The 21,238-nt window shown below is 47.4% G+C and overlaps 1 protein-coding gene across 5 annotated transcripts in view; it reads right to left on the reverse strand.

Annotated features, from left to right (window-relative positions):
* TMEM131 (transmembrane protein 131) overlaps nt 1–10,877 on the reverse strand; it is a 554,400-nt gene extending 543,523 nt beyond the window's left edge. For all 5 annotated transcript variants that reach the window (XM_063953320.1, XM_063953322.1, XM_063953321.1 and 2 more), the window contains exon 1: nt 10,374–10,877. In XM_063953320.1, coding sequence (XP_063809390.1) covers nt 10,374–10,587 — 214 coding nt within the window. In that variant the 5' untranslated portion in view covers nt 10,588–10,877. The remainder of the gene's footprint in view (nt 1–10,373) is intronic.
* Nucleotides 10,878–21,238: the final 10,361 nt, after the last annotated feature.

Raw genomic sequence — 21,238 nt, forward strand, 5'->3', positions numbered from 1 at the left:
CTCCAGCCGTCCTGGAAACATTTTCAGGGCCCTGACAACGTCAAGCAACTTGGAGTCCTCCAAGTCCCTAGTAGCCGCAGGTACCACAATAGGTTGGTTCATGGGAAATGCAGAAACCACCTTAGGTAGAAATTGAGGACGAGTCCTCAATTCTGCCCTATTAGAATGAAAAATTAAGTAAGGACTTTTATATGATAAAGCCGCCAATTCTGACACACGCCTGGCTGAAGCCAGGGCTAACAGCATCGTCACCTTCCATGTGAGATATTTGAAGTCCACAGTGGTGAGTGGTTCAAACCAATGTGACTTTAGAAAACTCAACACAACATTGAGATCCCAAGGTGCCACTGGAGGCACAAAAGGAGGCTGTATATGCAGTACCCCTTTTACAAATGTCTGGACTTCAGGCATTGAAGCCAGTTCTTTCTGGAAGAAAATCGACAGGGCCGAAATTTGAACCTTAATGGACCCTAATTTTAGGCCCATAGATAGTCCTGTTTGCAGGAAATGGAGGAAACGACCCAGTTGAAATTCCTCTGTAGGGGCCTTCTTGGCCTCACACCACGCAACATATTTTCGCCAAATGCGGTGATAATGTTTTGCGGTTACGTCCTTCCTGGCCTTGACCAGGGTAGGGATGACTTCATCTGGAATGCCTTTTTCCCTCAGGATCCGGCGTTCAACCGCCATGCCGTCAAACGCAGCCGCGGTAAGTCTTGGAACAGACAAGGCCCCTGCTGGAGCAGGTCCTTTCTCAGAGGTAGAGGCCACGGTTCGTCCGTGAGCATCTCTTGAAGTTCCGGGTACCAAGTCCTTCTTGGCCAATCCGGAGCCACGAGTATAGTTCTTACTCCTCTCCTTCTTATGATTCTCAGTACCTTTGGTATGAGAGGCAGAGGAGGGAACACATACACTGACTGGTACACCCACGGCGTTACCAGGGCGTCCACCGCTATTGCCTGAGGGTCCCTTGACCTGGCGCAATATCTGTCTAGTTATTTGTTTAAACGGGACGCCATCTTTACGTGGGCGACTGACGTGATGTTGTCCGATTGGATCAATACCGCCTGACCCTGAAGCAGGGGTTTCGCTTGACTTAGGGCATTGTAAATGGCCCTTAGTTCCAGAATGTTTATATGAAGAGATGCTTCCATGCTTGACCACAAGCCCTGGAAATTTCTTCCCTGTGTGACTGCTCCCCAGCCTCTCAGGCTTGCATCCGTGGTCACCAGGATCCAATCCTGAATGCCAAATCTGCGGCCCTCTAGAAGATGAGCACTCTGCAGCCACCACAGAAGAGACACCCTTGTCCTTGGCGACAGGGTTATCCGCTGATGCATCTGAAGATGCGATCCGGACCATTTGTCCAGCAGATCCCACTGAAAAGTTCTTGCATGGAATCTTCCGAATGGAATCGCTTCGTAAGAAGCCACCATTTTTCCCAGGACCCTCGTGCACTGATGCACTGACACCTGGCCTGGTTTTAGGAGGTTCCTGACTAGCTCGGATAACTCCCTGGCCTTCTCCTCCGGGAGAAACACCTTTTTCTGGACTGTGTCCAGAATCATTCCTAGGAACAGTAGACGTGTCGTAGGAATCAGCTGCGATTTTGGAATATTTAGGATCCACCCGTGCTGACGTAACACTACCTGAGATAGTGCTACTCCGACTTCTAACTGTTCCCTGGACCTTGCCCTTATCAGGAGATCGTCCAAGTAAGGGATAATTAAGATGCCTTTTCTTCGAAGAAGAATCATCATTTCGGCCATTACCTTGGTAAAGACCCGAGGTGCCGTGGACAACCCAAACGGCAGCGTCTGAAACTGATAATGACAGTTTTGTACTACAAACCTGAGGTACCCTTGGTGAGACGGGTAGATTGGGACGTGGAGATAAGCATCCTTGATGTCCAGAGACACCATATAGTCCCCTTCTTCCAGGTTTGCTATCACCGCTCTGAGTGATTCCATCTTGAATTTGAACCTCTTTATGTAAGTGTTCAAGGATTTCAGATTTAAAATTGGTCTCACCGAGCCGTCCGGCTTCGGTACCACAAACAGCGTGGAATAATACCCCTTTCCCTGTTGTAGGAGGGGTACCTTGATTATCACCTGCTGGGAATACAGCTTGTGAATGGCTTCCAAAACTGCCTCCCTGTCGGAAGGAGACTTTGGTAGAGCAGACTTCAGGAACCGGCGAGGGGGAAACGCCTCGAATTCCAGTTTGTACCCCTGCGATACTACCTGTAGAATCCAGGGCTCCACTTGCGAGTGAGCCCACTGCGCGTTGAAATTCTTGAGACGGGCCCCCACCATGTCTGAGTCTGCTTGTAAAGCCCCAGCGTCATGCTGAAGACTTGGCAGAAGCAGGGGAGGGCTTCTGCTCCTGGGAAGCGGCTGCATGGTGCAGTCTTTTTCCCCTTCCTCTGCCCCGGGGCAGGAAGGAATGGCCTTTAGCTCGCTTGTACTTATGGGAACGAAAGGACTGAGTTTGAAAAGACGGTGTCTTTTTCTGCTGATGTGAAGTGACCTGGGGTAAAAAGGTGGATTTTCCAGCCGTTGCCACCAGGTCCGATAGACCAGCCCCAAATAACTCCTCCCCTTTATACGGCAATACTTCCATATGTCGTTTTGAATCCGCATCGCCTGACCACTGTCGCGTCCATAACGCTCTTCTGGCAGAAATGGACATAGCACTTACTCTTGATGCCAGGGTGCAGATATCCCTCTGTGCATCACGCATATATAGTAATGCATCCTTCAAATGCTCTATATTAGCAGTATATTGTCCCTATCCAGGGTATCAATATTTTCAGTCAGGGAATCCGACCACGCGACTCCAGCACTGCACATCCAGGCTGAAGCGATTGCTGGTCGCAGTATAACACCAGTATGTGTGTATATACTTTTAAGAATATTTTCCAGCCTTCTATCTGCTGGTTCCTTGAGGGTGGCCGTATCAGGAGACGGTAACGCTACTTGTTTAGATAAACGTGTGAGCGCCTTATCTACCCTAGGGGGTGTTTCCCAACGCGTCCTAACCTCTGACGGGAAAGGATATAGTGCCAATAATTTTTTGTCGGGGGAAACCCACGCTTTATCACACACCTCATTTAACTCATCTGACTCAGGGAAAACTATTGGTAGTTTTTTCACACCCCACATAATACCCTTCTTTGTGGTACTTGTAGTGTCAGAAATGTTCAATGCCTCCTTCATTGCCGTGATCATGTAACGTGTGGCCCTACTGGACATTACGTTTGTCTCCTCACCGTCGACACTAGACTCAGTATCTGTGTCTGGGTCTGTGTCGACCCACTGAGGTAACGGGCGTTTTAGGGCCCCTGACGGTGTCTGAGACGCCTGGACAGGCACTAATTGATTTGCCGGCTGTCTCATGTCATCAACCGTTTTTTGCAAAGTGCTGACATTATCACTTAATTCTTTAAATACGATCATCCAGTCAGGTGTCGACACCCTAGGGGGTGACATCACTAACCCAGGCAATTGCTCCGCCTCCACATCATTTTCCTCCTCATACATGTCGACACACACGTACCGACACACAGCACACACACCGGGAATGCTCTGATAGAGGACAGGACCCCACAAGCCCTTTGGAGAGACAGAGGGAGAGTCTGCCAGCACACACCAAGCGCTATATATATATACAGGGATAACCTTATATAAGTGTTATTCCCTTATAGCTGCTGTTTATATAATTTTTAGCTGCCAATAGTGCCCCCCCTTCTCTTTTTTACCCTGATTCTGTAGCAAGTCTGCAGGGGAGAGTCAGGGAGCCGTCCTTCCGGCGGAGCTGTGAGGGAAAATGGCGCTTGTGTGCTGAGGAGATAGGCTCCGCCCCTTCACGACGTCCTTATCTCCCGCTCTTTTCTGTAATAATGGCAGGGGTTAAAATACATCCATATAGCCCAAGAGCTATATGTGATGTATTCTTTTGCCAACCTAAGGTATCATCTGTTATATTGCGTCTCAGGGCGCTCCCCCCCAGCGCCCTGCACCCTCAGTGACCGGAGTGTGAAGTGTGCTGAGAGCAATGGCGCACAGCTGCGGTGCTGTGCGCTACCTTAGTCTGAAGACAGGATCGTCTTCTGCCGCCGATTTCACCGGACCTCTTCGCTCTTCTGGCTCTGTAAGGGGGCCGGCGGCGCGGCTCCGGGACCCATCCAGGCTGAACCTGTGATCGTCCCTCTGGAGCTAATGTCCAGTAGCCTAAGAAACCCGATCCACTCTGCACGCAGGTGAGTCCGTTTCTTCTCCCCTTAGTCCCACGATGCAGTGAGCCTGTTGCCAGCAGGACTCACTGAAAATAAAAAACCTAAAATAAACTTTTATTCTAAGCAGCTCAGGAGAGCCACCTAGCCTGCACCCTTCTCGTTCGGGCACAAAAATCTAACTGAGGCTTGGAGGAGGGTCATAGGGGGAGGAGCCAGTGCACACCACCTGATCCTAAAGCTTTTATTCTTGTGCCCTGTCTCCTGCGGAGCCGCTATGCCCCATGGTCCTTACGGAGTCCCAGCATCCACTAGGACGTCAGAGAAATTACAGTTTGGTATACTATACACCATTCACATTGCCATTGCGGGGTCACGCCCAGGAATTGGATACGGGTTCCTCCCGGGTGTGATCCAGGATTGGACCTGTGCAATGTGAACGAGGTGGCTTCCCAACCCGGCAATATGCTGGGTCGGGTTGCCATCCGGGGCAGGGGAGTAGGCAGTGCTGGGGATAACACCGCATCGACCGGGTAACATGTTCACACTGAGCCTGACCCTGTGATAACCTTCTTTATTCCCGGGTTGAATTCAGCAGTAACCCGTGTCAACCCGGCAAAATACCGGGTCGACACCGGGTTTTTGGTGCAGTGTGAACGGGCTACTTATCAATTGGGGGGGGGGGGGGGGGGGGGGGGGGGGGGGGTGTTCACTCTGATTGTGTCGAGACAGAGCAGGTTCAGCCATGTAAAATGACTAAACCCACCTAAAATGCTGGCCGAGGCGTGAAAAGTGCTTTCACACAGTACGCTGACCCGTGTCGACTCGGCAATAAGCCGGGTCAATAACGAGTTATTTGTGCAGTGTGAAAGGGGTATAACAAACTGTACTATAATTCACCAGTGTTTAGAAACAACTTCAATATAAATGTTTTGCTTTTACCTGCTGACTGTTACATTGCCAAATCATACAACCTTGACACTTGCCTGGTAGCACTGAAGTATTGCCAGGGTAAACACTGACAGGAGATAACTTTTACCAAATAGTAGGTCAGGTACTGGGTCAGAGACAAGCAGATTAACTTAATAATTACTTTTATCTCAGAGAATATGAGAAATGTCATTAACAGATAAATGAGGAAGATGCTACATCAAGCAACCCTGAAGCAAGTGGAAATCACATCTTCATTTCTCAAGAATGTGAAAGCTTCATTTTTATACACTAATCCTTTTAGCCTTGGGGCATTTGATAATGTTGGGAGTTGCATGCAGTGCAGTGGCCATTTTGCACTGCTACACAACTAGCCATTATATTTAAACAGACTGCTGTCTTTTACAGCAGAATATACATTATACAATATAGAAAGCTTGTCACAACAAGAAAGCATCAACATTTGCAACGTCCTAACTCTATGGGGGTGAATTCAATTGCCAGTGACTTGTTTGCTCGGATGAAATCCCATGACACCTACCGCACTTTACGGCAGTCGCATCTCATATCAAAGTGGGGGCAGCGAGCACTTTTAAGCAAAAGAGGTGTGAATTGGGCCAGGCGAATGGTTCAAAACAGGCTGCCATTGTCTGTTTAAACACTGCAGCAACAGCTATTCGCCCACCATTGAATTCTCCCTACTTAGCCATTGTCACTCCCACCGAATAAAATACAACCCCCAAAAAAAAAAGTTCTGCTTCAATTTAGTGCTAGCCAAATAGACAGGTGAATTACTCAGATAATCTAAGAGTGCTGCAAGCATGGATACTAACAAGTGTGTTATTAAATCTGTGACTTCCACCTTTACTAGCCTGGAATCATCCGCACAAGACCTACATTTTCTTTTTCTTATTAAAACTTTTTAGGTTTTGGAACCTAAGAGGGACTCCCTGTGTCTCCATAACTTTGTAGGTTTCCGCTGCTTCTGCAAGTCTCAAGGGGGGTAATTCCAAGTTGATCGCAGCAGGAAATTTTTCAGCAGTTGGGCAAAACCATGTGCACTGCAGGGGGAGCAGATATAACATGTGCAGAGAGTTAGATTTGGGTGGGTTATTTTGTTTCTGTGCAGGGTAAATACTGGCTGCTTTATTTTTACACTGCAATTTAGATTGCAGATTAAACTCACCACACCCAAATCTAACTCTCTCTGCACATGTTATATCTGCCTCCCCTGCAGTGCACATGGTTTTGCCCAACTGCTAAAAAATTTCCTGCTGCGATCAACTTGGAATTACCACCAAAGTCCTATAGGATGAGCAAGGGATATATGGGAGCAGGTATTCAACAGATTTGTTGCTCAAACTTACAAAAATAAATAAATTAATAACCTGTCTCTTCTACTGCCACGTCAAGTTCTTTTAGTATTTACGGTTTTGCAAAAATGTTGGCGGGGGGGCTAAACGTAAATCAAAACAAATTCTAATTTTACCTGGATGGATGGATGGGACAAACACAGGTGTGTTGGGGGGGAGAGAGGACTAATGAAAGTTAATGTTTACTTATATTGGGGGCACCATGCCAACCACCCAAGCAGTTAAACCGTCAGTTGGCAATTTTCAAACCCAACCAACTTCATGTGACGTTTGTCCCAGGTGTCTAAAACGCACAACATGAAAAACAATACTTCCCCTTCATCTTTTTGCCCATTTCACCAGAAGTTTTTTGGGGTCTTTTATGCTTACATCACATTATGTTATATTTTGTGAGATCTCTTTGCTACAGTATTTACAGTTTGAAAGATACTGGCTTGCAAAAACAATTTGTACAAAAGTACTGTTTTTGATGTCAATTTCTGAAATGTAGCCTGAATTTAGAAACAAAAAGCTCTCTCACATCAGTGTAGCTTTAATATTACAATTAAAGTTTTCTATGGTAGGGCTTGTTATGTAATTATTGAGCAGCCATGGCAGGCACGCACATTATGTTGTACTAATTTACTCAAGGAGGGCCCATTTTACAGTGTATTGCTCATAACTATTAGTGTTGGCTGTATCACACAAGCAATCTGAAAAAAAACAAATAGAGATATAGATATATATCTATATCTCTATCTCGATACAACAATTGTGTAAGGCTGTCTTGTCTCCACAATGCGGGCACAGTTTGAGCAGGGACAGCCTTAGGAGAGGAGAGAGCAGGGGGCAGGGCAGATATTGAGGTGACCTGGCATACCCTTGCCTATAATAATAATTTGGAGAAGATTTTGGTGGATTGTTGCGCACTTTGGGGAAGGAATATGCCGCAAACCAATGGAAATACCACAAAGACACTAACACCAGTGTCAAAATTAATGGCACAAACAAAGTTAGGTATTTATGATCGCTTTTCCTTCCCAAGGACGTTTGCAAAAATTATTTACTAAAGGTCTAATTTCTTAAAAAAATAAATTTATTTACACATCCATGATAATTTGGTGACACAATGCACATTATACATGGATTGAACATACATAAAACATAGAAACATTTAGATAAAATGATGAAATATTGCACAGACCCTTATTTGTGGACATTTAAATGTGAACAATGGCAGGATAATCTATGTGCAAATCATAAAATGGTGGGACTTCTGGCTCATACCGTAGGAGGCATGTGGTGTGTGCCTTTGATGTAGAAATGGGGTTCCAGCTGGCAGCCCAGCAACACACCACACACTTTGCCAATGTAGATGGATATCACAGGTTCCCGGTGAGAGTCCAAGAAGATCAAAGTCCCATTAGTAGCACAACGCGTTTCGGATGGTACATCCTTTTTCAAGTGCATCTGTGGTGTTATGGGCTGCTTCCCTTTTTAAACTCCTTTTCCGGAAAAGAACTGGTTTAATTTTCCTGCCGTTTGCAGTTCAAACTCCTGCCGGAACCGGAAATGTGCGTTTCATGTCCCGCGATCGTCAGCGGAAGCGGAAGAGGCCGTTTGCGGTTCAACCTCCTACCGGTGGAGGTTGAACCGCAAACAGCCTCTTCCGCTGACATAGATTATCCTGTCATTGTTCACATTTAAATGTCCACAAATAAGGGTCTGTGCAATATTTCATCATTTTATCTAAATGTTTCTATGTTTTATGTATGTTCAATCCATGTATAATGTGCATTGTGTCACCAAATTATCATGGATGTGTAAATAAAAAATTTCTTTTTTAAGAAATTAGACCTTTAGTAAATAATTTTTGCAAACGTCCTTGGGAAGGAAAAGCGCTCATCATAAATACCTAACTTTGTTTGTGCCTATAATAATAATTTGCTAAGTCCATCCAATATCTGGGAGTCACAACTCTCAGGTACTGTAATGACATAACTGACATCAGTTGAAGGGGTAAGGGTTCAGACCAACTATCAGTAACTGTAATGTAGTGGTTACTTAGTAATGATGCTTTTAGGTTGCTCCTTTAATTAGCACCAATCTAATGAGACAATAGTGAGCTGTGGAACATTCCACCACCTTGAGCCAGCTTGGCCATGCCACTCGTTCACCTTCTCTACCAACTTAATCATTTGCTTGCAAACCTCTATCTCATAGGTCTGCAAACTCGGTCCTCGTTACCCCACACAGTGCATATTTTGCAGGTAACCCAGCAGGTGCACAGGTGTATTAATTACTCACAGACACATTTTAAAAGGTCTGCAGGTGGAGTTAATTATTTCACTTGTAATTCTGTGAGGAGACCTGCAAAACATGCACTGTGTGGAGTAATGAGGACCGAGTTTGCAGACCTATGCTCTATCTGGACACTTCTTTGGCCAGTGAAGCACACATCTGCATGTCCACAATGACACGCAAATTTATATAATTGGCTGGGTCCATCATGTCTCTGACATGTGTAGTTGAAGCTGGGACCCCCTTCCAATAACTCTCACTGCCAACGAGACATGTTTCATAGAAAAGGTTAAGTATCACTGGTGCAAAGCAGGATGGAGAGTGGTACAGAGGATAGGAGGCAAGGATGGAGAAGAGGACAGAGATGGATCCACGCCAGTCATAGGAGCGGTCCAGATCTACTAATACTATATACAATCATGTAAAATTGTAATTATTTTGAGAAAATGGTTATTTCCTCTGTGTCTTGGTCTTCCAAGCCAAATAGCTATCAGCATTGCTTAATAACTATTTATGGCCCTGTCCTACACTGAACTCCAATTGTTTGCCACAGTGCAGTACAGATTATGAGTAGCATGGTCAGCCATTGTGGACATGTGCTGTAACAGAGATCCAGCGGCAGCAAATAGTGTTACCGCGCTTACCGGAGTCAGAACAAGCATGTATATGTGGCACGGTGGGGCCAAATATGGCTCTGCATACTCCCTGACAGGGTAATCAACTTTACTATTAGTTACTTTCCATCTAACCTTTTTTCCCTATAAAATAAAATGATAATGGGGTCGATTCAATTCGGCAACTTAAGAATAGCGCCGGGTATTAGCTCCCGACGCTATTCAATTCAGCTGCTAGTTACCCGCAATTGTCGGGAACTCTTCTCTCATCCCCGGGGGGTGAGAGAAGAAAACCGACAAAAGTGCGGCCGGCGCGAGGCTGATTCTGTCGGGAATCAGCATCGCCGCGGGTAGTTAAGTCGGAGAATGCCCGTTCTCCCGACAAAACTACCTGTTAAGTCGGCGAGAATGGGCTTTCGCCAACTTAACTTTAGCTGAATTGAACAGCGTCAGGAGCTAATTCCCGGCGCTATTCTTAAGTTGCCGAATTGAATCGACCCCATAGTACAGTATTACTAAGTGTGCCCATAAAAGATGGCATCAAGTACAAGCTCGGGAACAAAGCTTATTAAAAACGCCAACCACCTGTATTATGCTAAGGACTTGTGTATTATGGGGAAAATACAAGTACAAATATAACATTAAAACAGGTAGTTCTAATGGGACACCCAAGCAATTGTCAACACTCACATAAAGGTACAGAACAAGAAAACCCTATTGTAGAATCAGAACAAATCAGTTTAAAATGTGAACATCCTGTCCGCATTTGCTAGTACACACATCAAAATACATATATATATATTATTTCACACACTATACTGCATGTAGTACCCATGTGACTGACTGGCAGGCAGGGTAGGAGGTAGGAAGGGGCAGAGAGGCAGGCATGGTAGGAGGTAAACAGGCAGGGTAGGAGGTAAACAGGCAGGGTAGGAGTCTCACCTTCTGTGTGGCTGCGGGCGCTGTGCAGGGTGATCAGGGTGAGGAGCAGGCTGTAGATGCCGCCGGTGCAGGGGGTGCGGCTGCTCCTCTCCTCCCGCATACAGCCACTGCTGCTGCTACTAGCATTACTGATGCCACCGCTGTTACTCCGGGAGTAGCTGCAGTAGCAGTAGCGATGTTGGTGCAGTGGGCTGGGGGGCCGTATCCGGGCCATGCTGGGTGCGCGGCGCAGGGGCTGCTCTCAGGGACACGGCATGTAACGCAGCCCGCCCGTCTCTCCTTCCTGCCGCCGCTGTGTTTCGGGGTGATGGAAGTGCCACGGCTGTCTCTCCTCGCTGCCGGCAGCTTCTCTCTCCGTTTCTCCTTAGTGCTGCTGTCACTCACTCACTGATCTCTTTGCTATCTCCCCTCACATCAACATAACTCCGCCAGAGCAGTAGAGATTTTGTGGCAAGAGCGTCTGCCTGTGTTTTCTTTTCCTCGTAACCAGCCAGGCTCCTGCTCGCACATATCCGTTTCCTGTCACCTGTAACACCGCCTTCTCTCTGTACAGAGCAGCGTGCATAGCGCCTCCCAGCGGTCGGCCACCTCTGTATCATCTCCTTTCCTATACTGTATGGGCCGGGTAGACATCAGCGAGCCAATACACATGTTCCATACATACCTGCTGTGTGTCACCCATACCTGTGTCACACTCATGCCACATGAGTCTTGTGGTGACTACACCAGTCAGGTGTCTATTACACTAGTCAGTACAACTATTTATGTATATGTGTGTATATATATATATATAGATATTTTTATTTATTTTTTTATTATTATTATTTTCATATTTAACAGACTACTGTATTAGTAAAACAGTACTGTACACAAGTCAAACCTTACAATAATTGTCTGCAGTCTCTTCTAAGTATCCTAAAAGAAAAGTTGTGTACACACACACACACACACACGTATAATATGTGTGTTTACTTAAAATGCATAAATTATGTATCAGACCTTCAAAAACTTTACTTATTTTTTACAGTGAGGTCACAAGATACCGCCTAAAAAATATTGCCACATTATGTGGTCCTCCAACCTTCATCAGGGCCTCACGTTACCCTTAATTTTAATGACTGAATCATCAGCTTCAAAACCCTCTGCAAAGCCACATCACTCACCCCAAAACATGCCGCATGACCTTAACTTGCTCCAAAATGTAACTCAGACCTCCCGCTTGCTCCAAAATAGCCCCACATGCCCTCAAACCTTGACTTCCCACACAAAAAGATCCCCACAAACCTTCTTAACCCACATGTACGCAACCTCCACCACGTGCCTCTCAGACCCCCACACAAACACACGTACAGTAATTCAAATGCCACTCTGACCTCCCAACGTACAGTAATACAGTAACATTCAGACTTCCAAAAATTCCCCCCCAAATACACACACACTTACATCGTATTTAGACTTCCCAAAAAGCCTCCACATCCAGATCAAACCTCCCAAAACTTCACTTACCAAATGCTACTCAGACCTCCCACAACACCCCCATATGCTACTTAGAGAGTTACATCTCAAAAAAATTTGTTTTTGTGCAGTTTTTCATGCAAATTTTTTAACTGCTCCATACTTGCCTGTTTTCTCAGCTCTTCCGAGAGGCTCTTGAAAATCAGCTGTTGCTCCTGGATGCCCGGAAGAGTGGGCAAAACCCTCATAGCCACGCAGCCGTCCAGTTCCCGAGTGCAGTGGGTGGTACAGGCGGCCAGTTACACAATTTGCGTTGAATAACATCATCATGGCCCCACCCCTGCTTCACAGTGCTGGTAATCACACCGTTTTCTCTTACGTCCTAGAGGATGCTGGGGACTCCGTAAGGACCATGGGGTATAGACGGGCTCCGCAGGAGACATGGGCACTATAAAGAACTTTAGATGGGTGTGCACTGGCTCCTCCCTCTATGCCCCTCCTCCAGACCTCAGTTAGATCCTGTGCCAAGTGGAGACTGGATGCACTACAGGGGAGCTCTCCTGAGTTTCTTTGTAAAAGAATTTTGTTAGGTTTTTTTATTTTCAGGGAGCACTGCTGGCAACAGGCTCCCTGCATCGTGGGACTGAGGAGAGAGAAGCAGACCTACTTAAATGACAGGCTCTGCTTCTTAGGCTACTGGACACCATTAGCTCCAGAGGGTCGGAACGCAGGTCTCACCCTCGCCGTTCGTCCCGGAGCCGCGCCGCCGTCCTCCTCACAGAGCCGGAAGATAGAAGCCGGGTGAGTATAAGAAGAAAGAAGACTTCAAAGGTGGCAGAAGACTTCAGATCTTCTCTGTGGCCATTGCTCCCACACACAACACACACAGCGGGCACTGAAGGGTGCAGGGCGCAGAGGGGGCGCCCTGGGCAGCAATTATTAATCTCTTGGGACTGGCTAATAGTATATATAGAGGCTGCGGAGGCACTATACTATAGAATCCCTCGCCACTATAGTAAATTTGAGCGGGACCGAAGCCCGCCGCTGAGGGGGCGGAGCTTGATCCTCCAGCACTAACCAGCACCATTTTCTCCACAGCACACTGCAGAGAAGCTGGCTCCCCGGACTCTCCCCTGCTGAACACGGTGACAGAGGGCAAAAAAGAGGAGGGGGGGCACTTTTTATTGGCGCAGTGAGTGTATATTTTTATATTTATATAAAAGCGCTGTTTGGTCTGGGAATTTGGTTTCCAGTGTCAGTTGGCGCTGGGTGTGTGCTGGCATACTCTCTCTCTGTCTCTCCAAAGGGCCTTACTGGGGAACTGTCTCCATATAGATATATCCCTGAGTGTGTGGGGGTGTCGGTACGCGTGTGTTGGCATGTCTGAAGCGGAAGGCTCATCTAAGGAGGAAAAAAACATTAACTGTTAAAAGAGCTCCTCAATAGAGGATAATCACATACTTTAGGAGTGTATTAAAATCACATTTCTGAAATCCTGCGCTAGCCAAACAACTATGTGTGGTGTTGTGCAACAGAGAGATAACAAGAAAAGAAGGCTGCGCTGAATGTCAGAAAGTATAATGAGAAGAGAGCCAACGTATAAATTGTAAAATAAACAAATGTAATAATAAAAATGTGGTGTATGATAGCATTAAAAACAATGAAGAATGAATGAATGATGCTCAGTCATTTGTCTCAAAGTGTCAACACAATTCAGGAGCTTATAACGTGCTGCAGCTGTAGTTTAAAGCTGAAGTCCATATTCCGTAACTGGAAATGAATGCTGCTGTTGAGCACAATACTGAACAGTCGGTGCAATAGTTAGGCTCCAATGGTAGATGGACTATGTGTAGCCAGTGAACATTCAATGATTGATACCTCTCCGATGGGCTGGTCCGTTTACCGGGCGTCCCCGGTCGGGTGTCCTGCGTTGCCCACAGATGCTGTGCAGCGGAGAGGAGATGGAATGCTGTGCGCTGTCGGCTGGCTAAGGCGGTGTGAGTAGCAGCGGCCGCTGGAAGCGAGGATGCAGCCAGGAGCGTAGCCGTCTGAGGATGCCGAGCTCTGCACCAGACGTGAGACACCTGAGCACTTGAAAAAGTCACGTGGAGCGTGACGAAACGCGTTAGGACCCGCCTCTCCACACACCGTGCTCAGGTGTCTCATGTCTGGTGCAGAGCTCGGCATCCTCAGACGGCTACGCTCCTGGCTGCATCCTCGCTTCCAGCGGCTGCTGCTACTCACGCCGCCTTAGCCAGCCGACAGCGCACAGCATTCCATCTCCTCTCCGCTGCACAGCATCTGTGGGCAACGCAGGACACCCGACCGGGAACGCCCGGTAAACGGACCAGCCCATCGGAAAGGTATCAATCATTGAATGTTCACTGGCTACACATAGTCCATCTACCATTGGAGCCTAACTATTGCACCGTCTGTTCAGTATTGTGCTCAACAGCAGCATTCATTTCCAGTTACGGAATATGGACTTCAGCTTTAAACTACAGCTGCAGCACGTTATAAGCTCCTGAATTGTGTTGACACTTTGAGACAAATGACTGAGCATCATTCATTCATTCTTCATTGTTTTTAATGCTATCATACACCACATTTTTATTATTACATTTGTTTATTTTACAATTTATACGTTGGCTCTCTTCTCATTATACTTTCTGACATTCAGCGCAGCCTTCTTTTCTTGTCATCTAAGGAGGAGGTGGAGCAGATGATTGTGGTGTCTCCGTCGGCAATGCCGACACATGATTGGATGGATATGCTGAATGTTTTAAATGCTAATGTGTCTTATTACATCAGAGGTTGGACAAAGCAGAGTCCAGGGATAGAACAGGGAGTCACTCCATTGCTTTGGCTGTGTCACAGGGCCCTTCAGGGTCTCAGAAACGTCCCCTGTCCCAAGTAGCAGACACTGATACCGACACGGATTCTGATTCCAGTGTCGACTACGATGATGCGAGGTTGCACCCAAGGGTGGCCAAAAGTATTCATTATATGATTATTGCAATAAAGAATGTTTTACATATCACTGATGACCCCTCTGTCCCTGACAAGAGGGTACACATGTTTAAGGAAAAGAAACCTGAGGTAACCTTTCCCCCATCACATGAGCTGAACGAGTTATTTGAAAAGGCTTGGGAAACTCCAGACAAGAAACTGCAGATTCCCAAAAGAATTCTTATGGCGTATCCTTTCCCTGCGCAGGACAGGTTACGGTGGGAATCCTCACCCAGGGTGGACAAGGCGTTAACGCGCTCGTCCAAAAAGGTGGCGCTGCCGTCTCCAGACACAGCGGCCCTCAAGGATCCTGCTGATCGCAGGCAGGAAACTACCTTAAAATCTATTTATACACATACGGGGGCCTTGCCCAGACCGGCAATAGCGTCGGCTTGGGTTTGTAGCGCTGTTGCGGCTTGGACGGATACCTTGTCAGCTGACATTGATACCCTGGATAGGGATACCATGTTATTGACCTTAGGTCACATTAAAGACGCAGTCTTATATATGAGAGATGCTCAGAGAGACGTTGGGCTACTGGGTTCGAGAGCCAACGCCATGGCGATTTCTGCTAGGCGAGCCCTGTGGACCCGCCAATGGACGGGTGATGCCGACTCAAAGAAGCATATGGAAGTTTTGCCTTACAAAGGTGAGGATTTATTTGGGGAAGGTCTCGCGGACCTGGTTTCCACAGCTGCCGCGGGCAAATCTACTTATTTACCTTATGTTTCCCCACAACAAAAGAAAACGCAGCAATATCAGATGCAGTCCTTTCGGTCACATAAGTCCAGAAGAGGTCGGGGCTCTTCCTTCCTCACCAGAGGTAAGGGAAAAAGCAGTCTGCTATGGCTAGTTCCCAGGAGCAGAAGTCATCCACGGCTTCTACTAAATCCACTGCATGGCGCTGGGGTTCCACTGAGGGAGTCCACGCCGGTGGGGGCACGTCTTCGACTCTTCAGCCAGGTCTGGGTTCTGTCAGACGTGGATCCTTGGGCGATGGAAATTGTATCCCAAGGTTACAAACTGGAATTCGAAGAGGTGCCCCCTCGCCAATTTTTCAAGTCGGCCTTGCCAACTTCTCCCCCAGAGAGGGCAGTAGTATTAGCTGCAATTCAAAAGCTGTGTCAACAGCAAGTGATTATCACGGTTCCCCTAGTCCAACAGGGGAATGGGTACTATTCAACCCTATTTGTGGTCCCAAAGCCGGATGGCTCGGTCAGACCCATTCTAAATTTAAAATCCCTAAACTTGTATTTGAAAAAGTTCAAATTCAGGATGGAATCGATCCGGGCAGTTATCTCCAGCCTGGAAGGGGGGGATTTTATGGTGTCACTGGACATAAAGGACGCGTACCTTCATGTCCCCATATATCTCCCTCATCAGGCGTACCTGAGATTCGCTGTACAGGACTGTCATTACCAATTTCAGACGTTGCCGTTTGGGCTTTCCACGGCCTCGAGGATTTTCACGAAGGTAATGGCGGAAATGATGGTGCTCCTGCGCCGGCAGGGAGTCACAATTATCCCGTACTTGGACGATCTCCTGATAAAAGCGAGGTCGAGAGATCAGTTGCTGAAAAGCGTGGCGCTCTCCCTGAGAGTGCTGCAGCAACATGGCTGGATTCTGAATTTACCAAAGTCACAGTTGGTTCCAACAACTCGGCTATCTTTCTTAGGCATGATTCTGGACACGAAACAAAAGAGGGTTTTTCTCCCAATGGAAAAAGCCCAGGAACTCCAGAACATGGTCAGAGACCTGTTAAAACCGAAAAGAGTGTCAGTCCATCAATGCACTCGAGTACTGGGAAAAATGGTGGCAACCTACGAGGCCATCCCCTTCGGCAGGTTTCATGCGAGGACGTTTCAGTGGGACCTTCTGGACAAGTGGTCCGGGTCCCATCTTCAAATTCATCAGAAAATAAGCCTGTCCCCCAGGGCCAGGGTGTCTCTCCTGTGGTGGCTGCATAGTTCTCACCTTCTCGAGGGTCGCAGATTCGGTATTCAAGACTGGGTTCTGGTGACCACGGATGCGAGCCTCCGAGGATGGGGAGCAATCACACAAGGAAGAAACTTTCAGGGACTATGGTCAAGCCAGGAGGCTTGTCTACACATCAACGTACTGGAATTGAGGGCCATATACAACGGCCTACGTCAAGCGGAGAATCTTCTTCGCGACCTACCAGTTCTGATTCAATCAGACAACGTCACAGCCATGGCTCATGTAAACCGCCAAGGCTGGACAAGGAGCAGAGCGGCAATGGTGGAAGACACCAGGATTCTTCGCTGGGCGGAAAATCACATAAGCGCTTTGGCAGCAGTCTTCATTCCAGGAGTGGACAACTGGGAAGCAGACTTCCTCAGCAGACACGATCTCCATCCAGGAGAGTGGGGACTTCATCAAGAAGTTTTTGCAGAGATAACAAGTAGTTGGGGACTTCCTCAAATAGACATGATGGCATCACGCCTCAACAAGAAGCTTCGGAGGTATTGTGCCAGGTCAAGGGACCCTCAGGCAGTAGCAGTAGACGCCCTGGTGACACCGTGGGTGTTTCAGTCGGTCTATGTGTTCCCTCCTCTTCCACTCATCTCAAAGATATTGAGAATCATAAGACGAAAAAGCGTGCGGACAATACTCATTGTTCCAGATTGGCCTCGAAGTGCCTGGTATTCAGATCTTCAGGAAATGATCACAGAAGATCCGTCGCCTCTTCCTCTCAGAGAGGACCTGTTGCAACAGGGGCCCTGCGTGTTCCAAGACTTACCGTGGTTACGTTTGACGGCATGGCGGTTGAACACCGAATCCTAGCTGGGAAAGGCATTCCAGAAGAAGTCATCCCTACTCTGATAAAGGCTAGGAAGGAGGGGACGGCGAAACATTATCACCGTATCTGGAGAAAGTATGTATCTTGGTGTGAAGCCAAGAATGCTCCTACTGAGGAATTCCATCTGGGCTGTTTTCTCCACTCTCTACAGACAGGAGTGGATATGGGCCTCAAATTAGGCTCCATTAAGGTACAGATTTCGGCCCTATCAATTTTCTTTCAGAAGGAATTGTCTTCTCTCCCAGAAGTCCAGACTTTTGTGAAGGGAGTGCTGCACATACAGCCTCCTTTTGTGCCTCCAGTGGCACCATGGGACCTTAACGTGGTGTAACAGTTCCTAAAATCTCACTGGTTTGAACCTCTTCAATCGGTGGAGTTAAAATTTCTCACTTGGAAGGTGGTCATGTTGTTGGCCTTGGCATCTGCAAGGCGGGTGTCCGAATTGGCGGCTTTGTCTCACAGAAGCCCCTATCTGATTTTCCATGTGGATAGAGCGGAATAGAGGACTCGTCCTCAATTTTTGCCTAAAGTGGTTTCGTCGTTTCATATGAACCAACCTATTGTGGTACCTGTGGCTACAGATGACTTGGAGGATTCCAAGTCCCTTGATGTAGTCAGGGCCTTAAAAATTTATGTAGCCAGGACGGCTCGGTTTAGGAAAACAGAGGCTCCTGATTCTAAGCAGACCATTGCTCGCTGGATCTGTAACACGATTCAGCAGGCTCATTCTACGGCTGGATTGCCATTACCAAATTCGGTAAAGGCCCATTCCACTAGGAAGGTGGGCTCTTCTTGGGCGGCTGCCCGAGGCGTCTCGGCATTACAGCTTTGCCGAGCGGCAACTTGGTCGGGTTCAAACACTTTTGCAAAATTCTACAAGTTTGATACCCTGGCTGATGAGGACCTCATGTTTGCTCAATCGGTGCTGCAGAGTCATCCGCACTCTCCCGCCCGGTCTGGAGCTTTGGTATAATCCCCATGGTCCTTACGGAGTCCCCAGCATCCTCTAGGACGTAAGAGAAAATAAGATTTTAAACCTACCGGTAAATCTTTTTCTCCTAGTCCGTAGAGGATGCTGGGCGCCCGTCCCAGTGCGGACATATTTCTGCAAGGCTTGTATATAGTTATTGCTTACATAAGGGTTATGTTACAGTTAAGATCAGTCTTTGGCTGATGCTGTTTTTGTTCATACTGTTGACTGGTTGCTTATATTCCAGGTTATACGGTGTGGATGGTGTGGGCTGGTATGAATCTTGCCCTTAGATTAACAAAAATCCTTTCCTCGTACTGTCCGTCTCCTCTGGGCACAGTTCTCTAACTGAGGTCTGGAGGAGGGGCATAGAGGGAGGAGCCAGTGCACACCCATCTAAAGTTCTTTATAGTGCCCATGTCTCCTGCGGAGCCCGTCTATACCCCCTGGTCCTTACGGAGTCCCCAGCAACCTCTACGGACTAGGAGAAAAAGATTTATCGGTAGGTTTAAAATCTTATTATATTGCAGGGGTAGGGCCACATTGAAGCCCAGTTTTGTCTGGCCACGCCACTATAGTGCCTACCTAGCTGCCCCCTCCCGAAGGGGGCAGCCCAAAGTTCAGCAAGTATGAACTTCTCCAGAATAATTCTCTGAGCATTATTCATTCAGTACATGGACAGAGTTTTGTAAGACATGCTTATGGTATGCGGTTAAAATACCGCCCGTTTGAATCCCGGCTGTCTCAATACCGATGCCAGGATCCCGACAGAGGTACTATACCACCGCAGGAATACCGGCGAAGTAGGTGATTCCCCCTCTGTGGGTGTCCACGACACCCATAGAGGGAGAATAGAACCTGTGGCAAGCAAAGCTCACCGCCGAGCCCGCAGTGTGGCCAGCGCAGCAAGGCCACAAGGGGCTTCGCTGCGCTCGCCCCCCTGCCGACATTCTGGTGCACGGGATGCTGATGTTGGTATACTGACATTCCGCATCCTGTGCGCCGGCATCCCATACCGATCCCATACTTATAGGGCTTATGGGAGAGTATCCAACCTGACACATGGCTCTACCCTGTCATGCTCTAGCCTTTCCTATGGCGTTATATACCACCTTATATCATATTACCATATCCTAACAGTATGACTACTGTGTATAACATACAATGGTTTGGTGGCTAAGGCAAAGACATCTAATTGTGATTATATTATCAGTCATCAAGCTCTGGTTTCATATTAGTACTGGGATGCAGTCAGGATGCCAGTGGTCAGAATGCCGCGTTCGAAATCTCGATACAAGAATCCCAAAACACGGGCAAAATGCCGGTGGCAGAAAGCCATCATCATTTGGAATGCCGATGCCGGAATCCTGACCACCAGCATCCCGAACATAAGTATGCCGTGGTCTCCTAGGTTTTGGCTGCTGGGGGGTTTAGGCAGTGGGGGAGGGTTAGAGTTAGGCTGCAGGAACGGAATGTTAAGGTTAGGCGACGGGGAGGGGGGTTAGGCACCACCGGGAGGGTTAGGCTGCGTAGAGGGGGGGGGTAGGTTTAGGCACAACAGGGGAGGGTTTAAGGTTAGGCTGCAGGGGGGGAGGTTAGGGTTAGGTTGCAGGAAGTGAGGGGTAGGGCATCAGGTTGCTGGTGTTGGTTTTTTGACCGCCGGCATACCAAATGCCGGTATCCTGTATCACACCCTTAGTACTAAATAACATTCAGTGGCTGTCTGTTTTAAGCACTATAATTTAACCTGAACTAGCATGGAAAGTAAACACAGTATCTGGTGAGAAACTGAGATAGTTTATTGCTGGATTCTCTACTCCTATCACTCATGCAAAATGTGTTTCGCACAGAATGTGGGTCTGTGTGAAACATCATAAAATGGTTCTAGCCCATATTCATTATCCTTCAGCTGGGTACACACTATACCAGTGGTTCTCAAACATTTTTGAATCACGACGCTCTAGAGTATCAGAATTTTTTTCACAGCACCCCTAGGCCAAAAGTTTCTTATTGAGAAATTTAGAAAGAAATTTGAATTTAAGTAAATAGTATTTATATGTCATCCTAAGCAGTTTTTCAAACAATTTGAAAGATGAAAGATATCCTAGGAATTGGCACCTTATTTACATATGTTAATTTTGGGCAGGCATTTCTGGGTATGTGGGCAGGGCTATAGGAGGGGATAAATGCTTAATAGCCATTTTAGCATTTTGCATTTATGCTAAAAGTGCTGCACTTTGGACGTCTTGCCAACTACCTGTGAAGGTTTACACATTTAGCTCACAATACCTCCCAATCAGTGGCGGAACTAGCGAGCGGTGGGCCCAGGTACGACAAAATACTTTGGGCCCCCCCTCATCCCATCAAAGTCCACCCCCTCACCCCTGGAGAGGATCTGGTGAGGGGACCTGCTCAGGGCCACGGAAATGGATACCTAGCAACAGTGCCGTAACTAGACATTTTAGCGCTGCGTGCAAGAAATGGCATCGGAGCCCCCCCTCTATGTAAAACAGGGACAGTGCGTGCTGTAGGCGTGCGCAAAAATATAGGGGCGTGGCTTCATGGGGAAGTGGTGTAGCCACAAAATAATACCAATTCATATGACGGTGC

Source organism: Pseudophryne corroboree, chromosome 2 (genome assembly GCF_028390025.1).
Source record: "Pseudophryne corroboree isolate aPseCor3 chromosome 2, aPseCor3.hap2, whole genome shotgun sequence".
Taxonomy (NCBI): Eukaryota; Metazoa; Chordata; class Amphibia; order Anura; family Myobatrachidae; genus Pseudophryne; species Pseudophryne corroboree.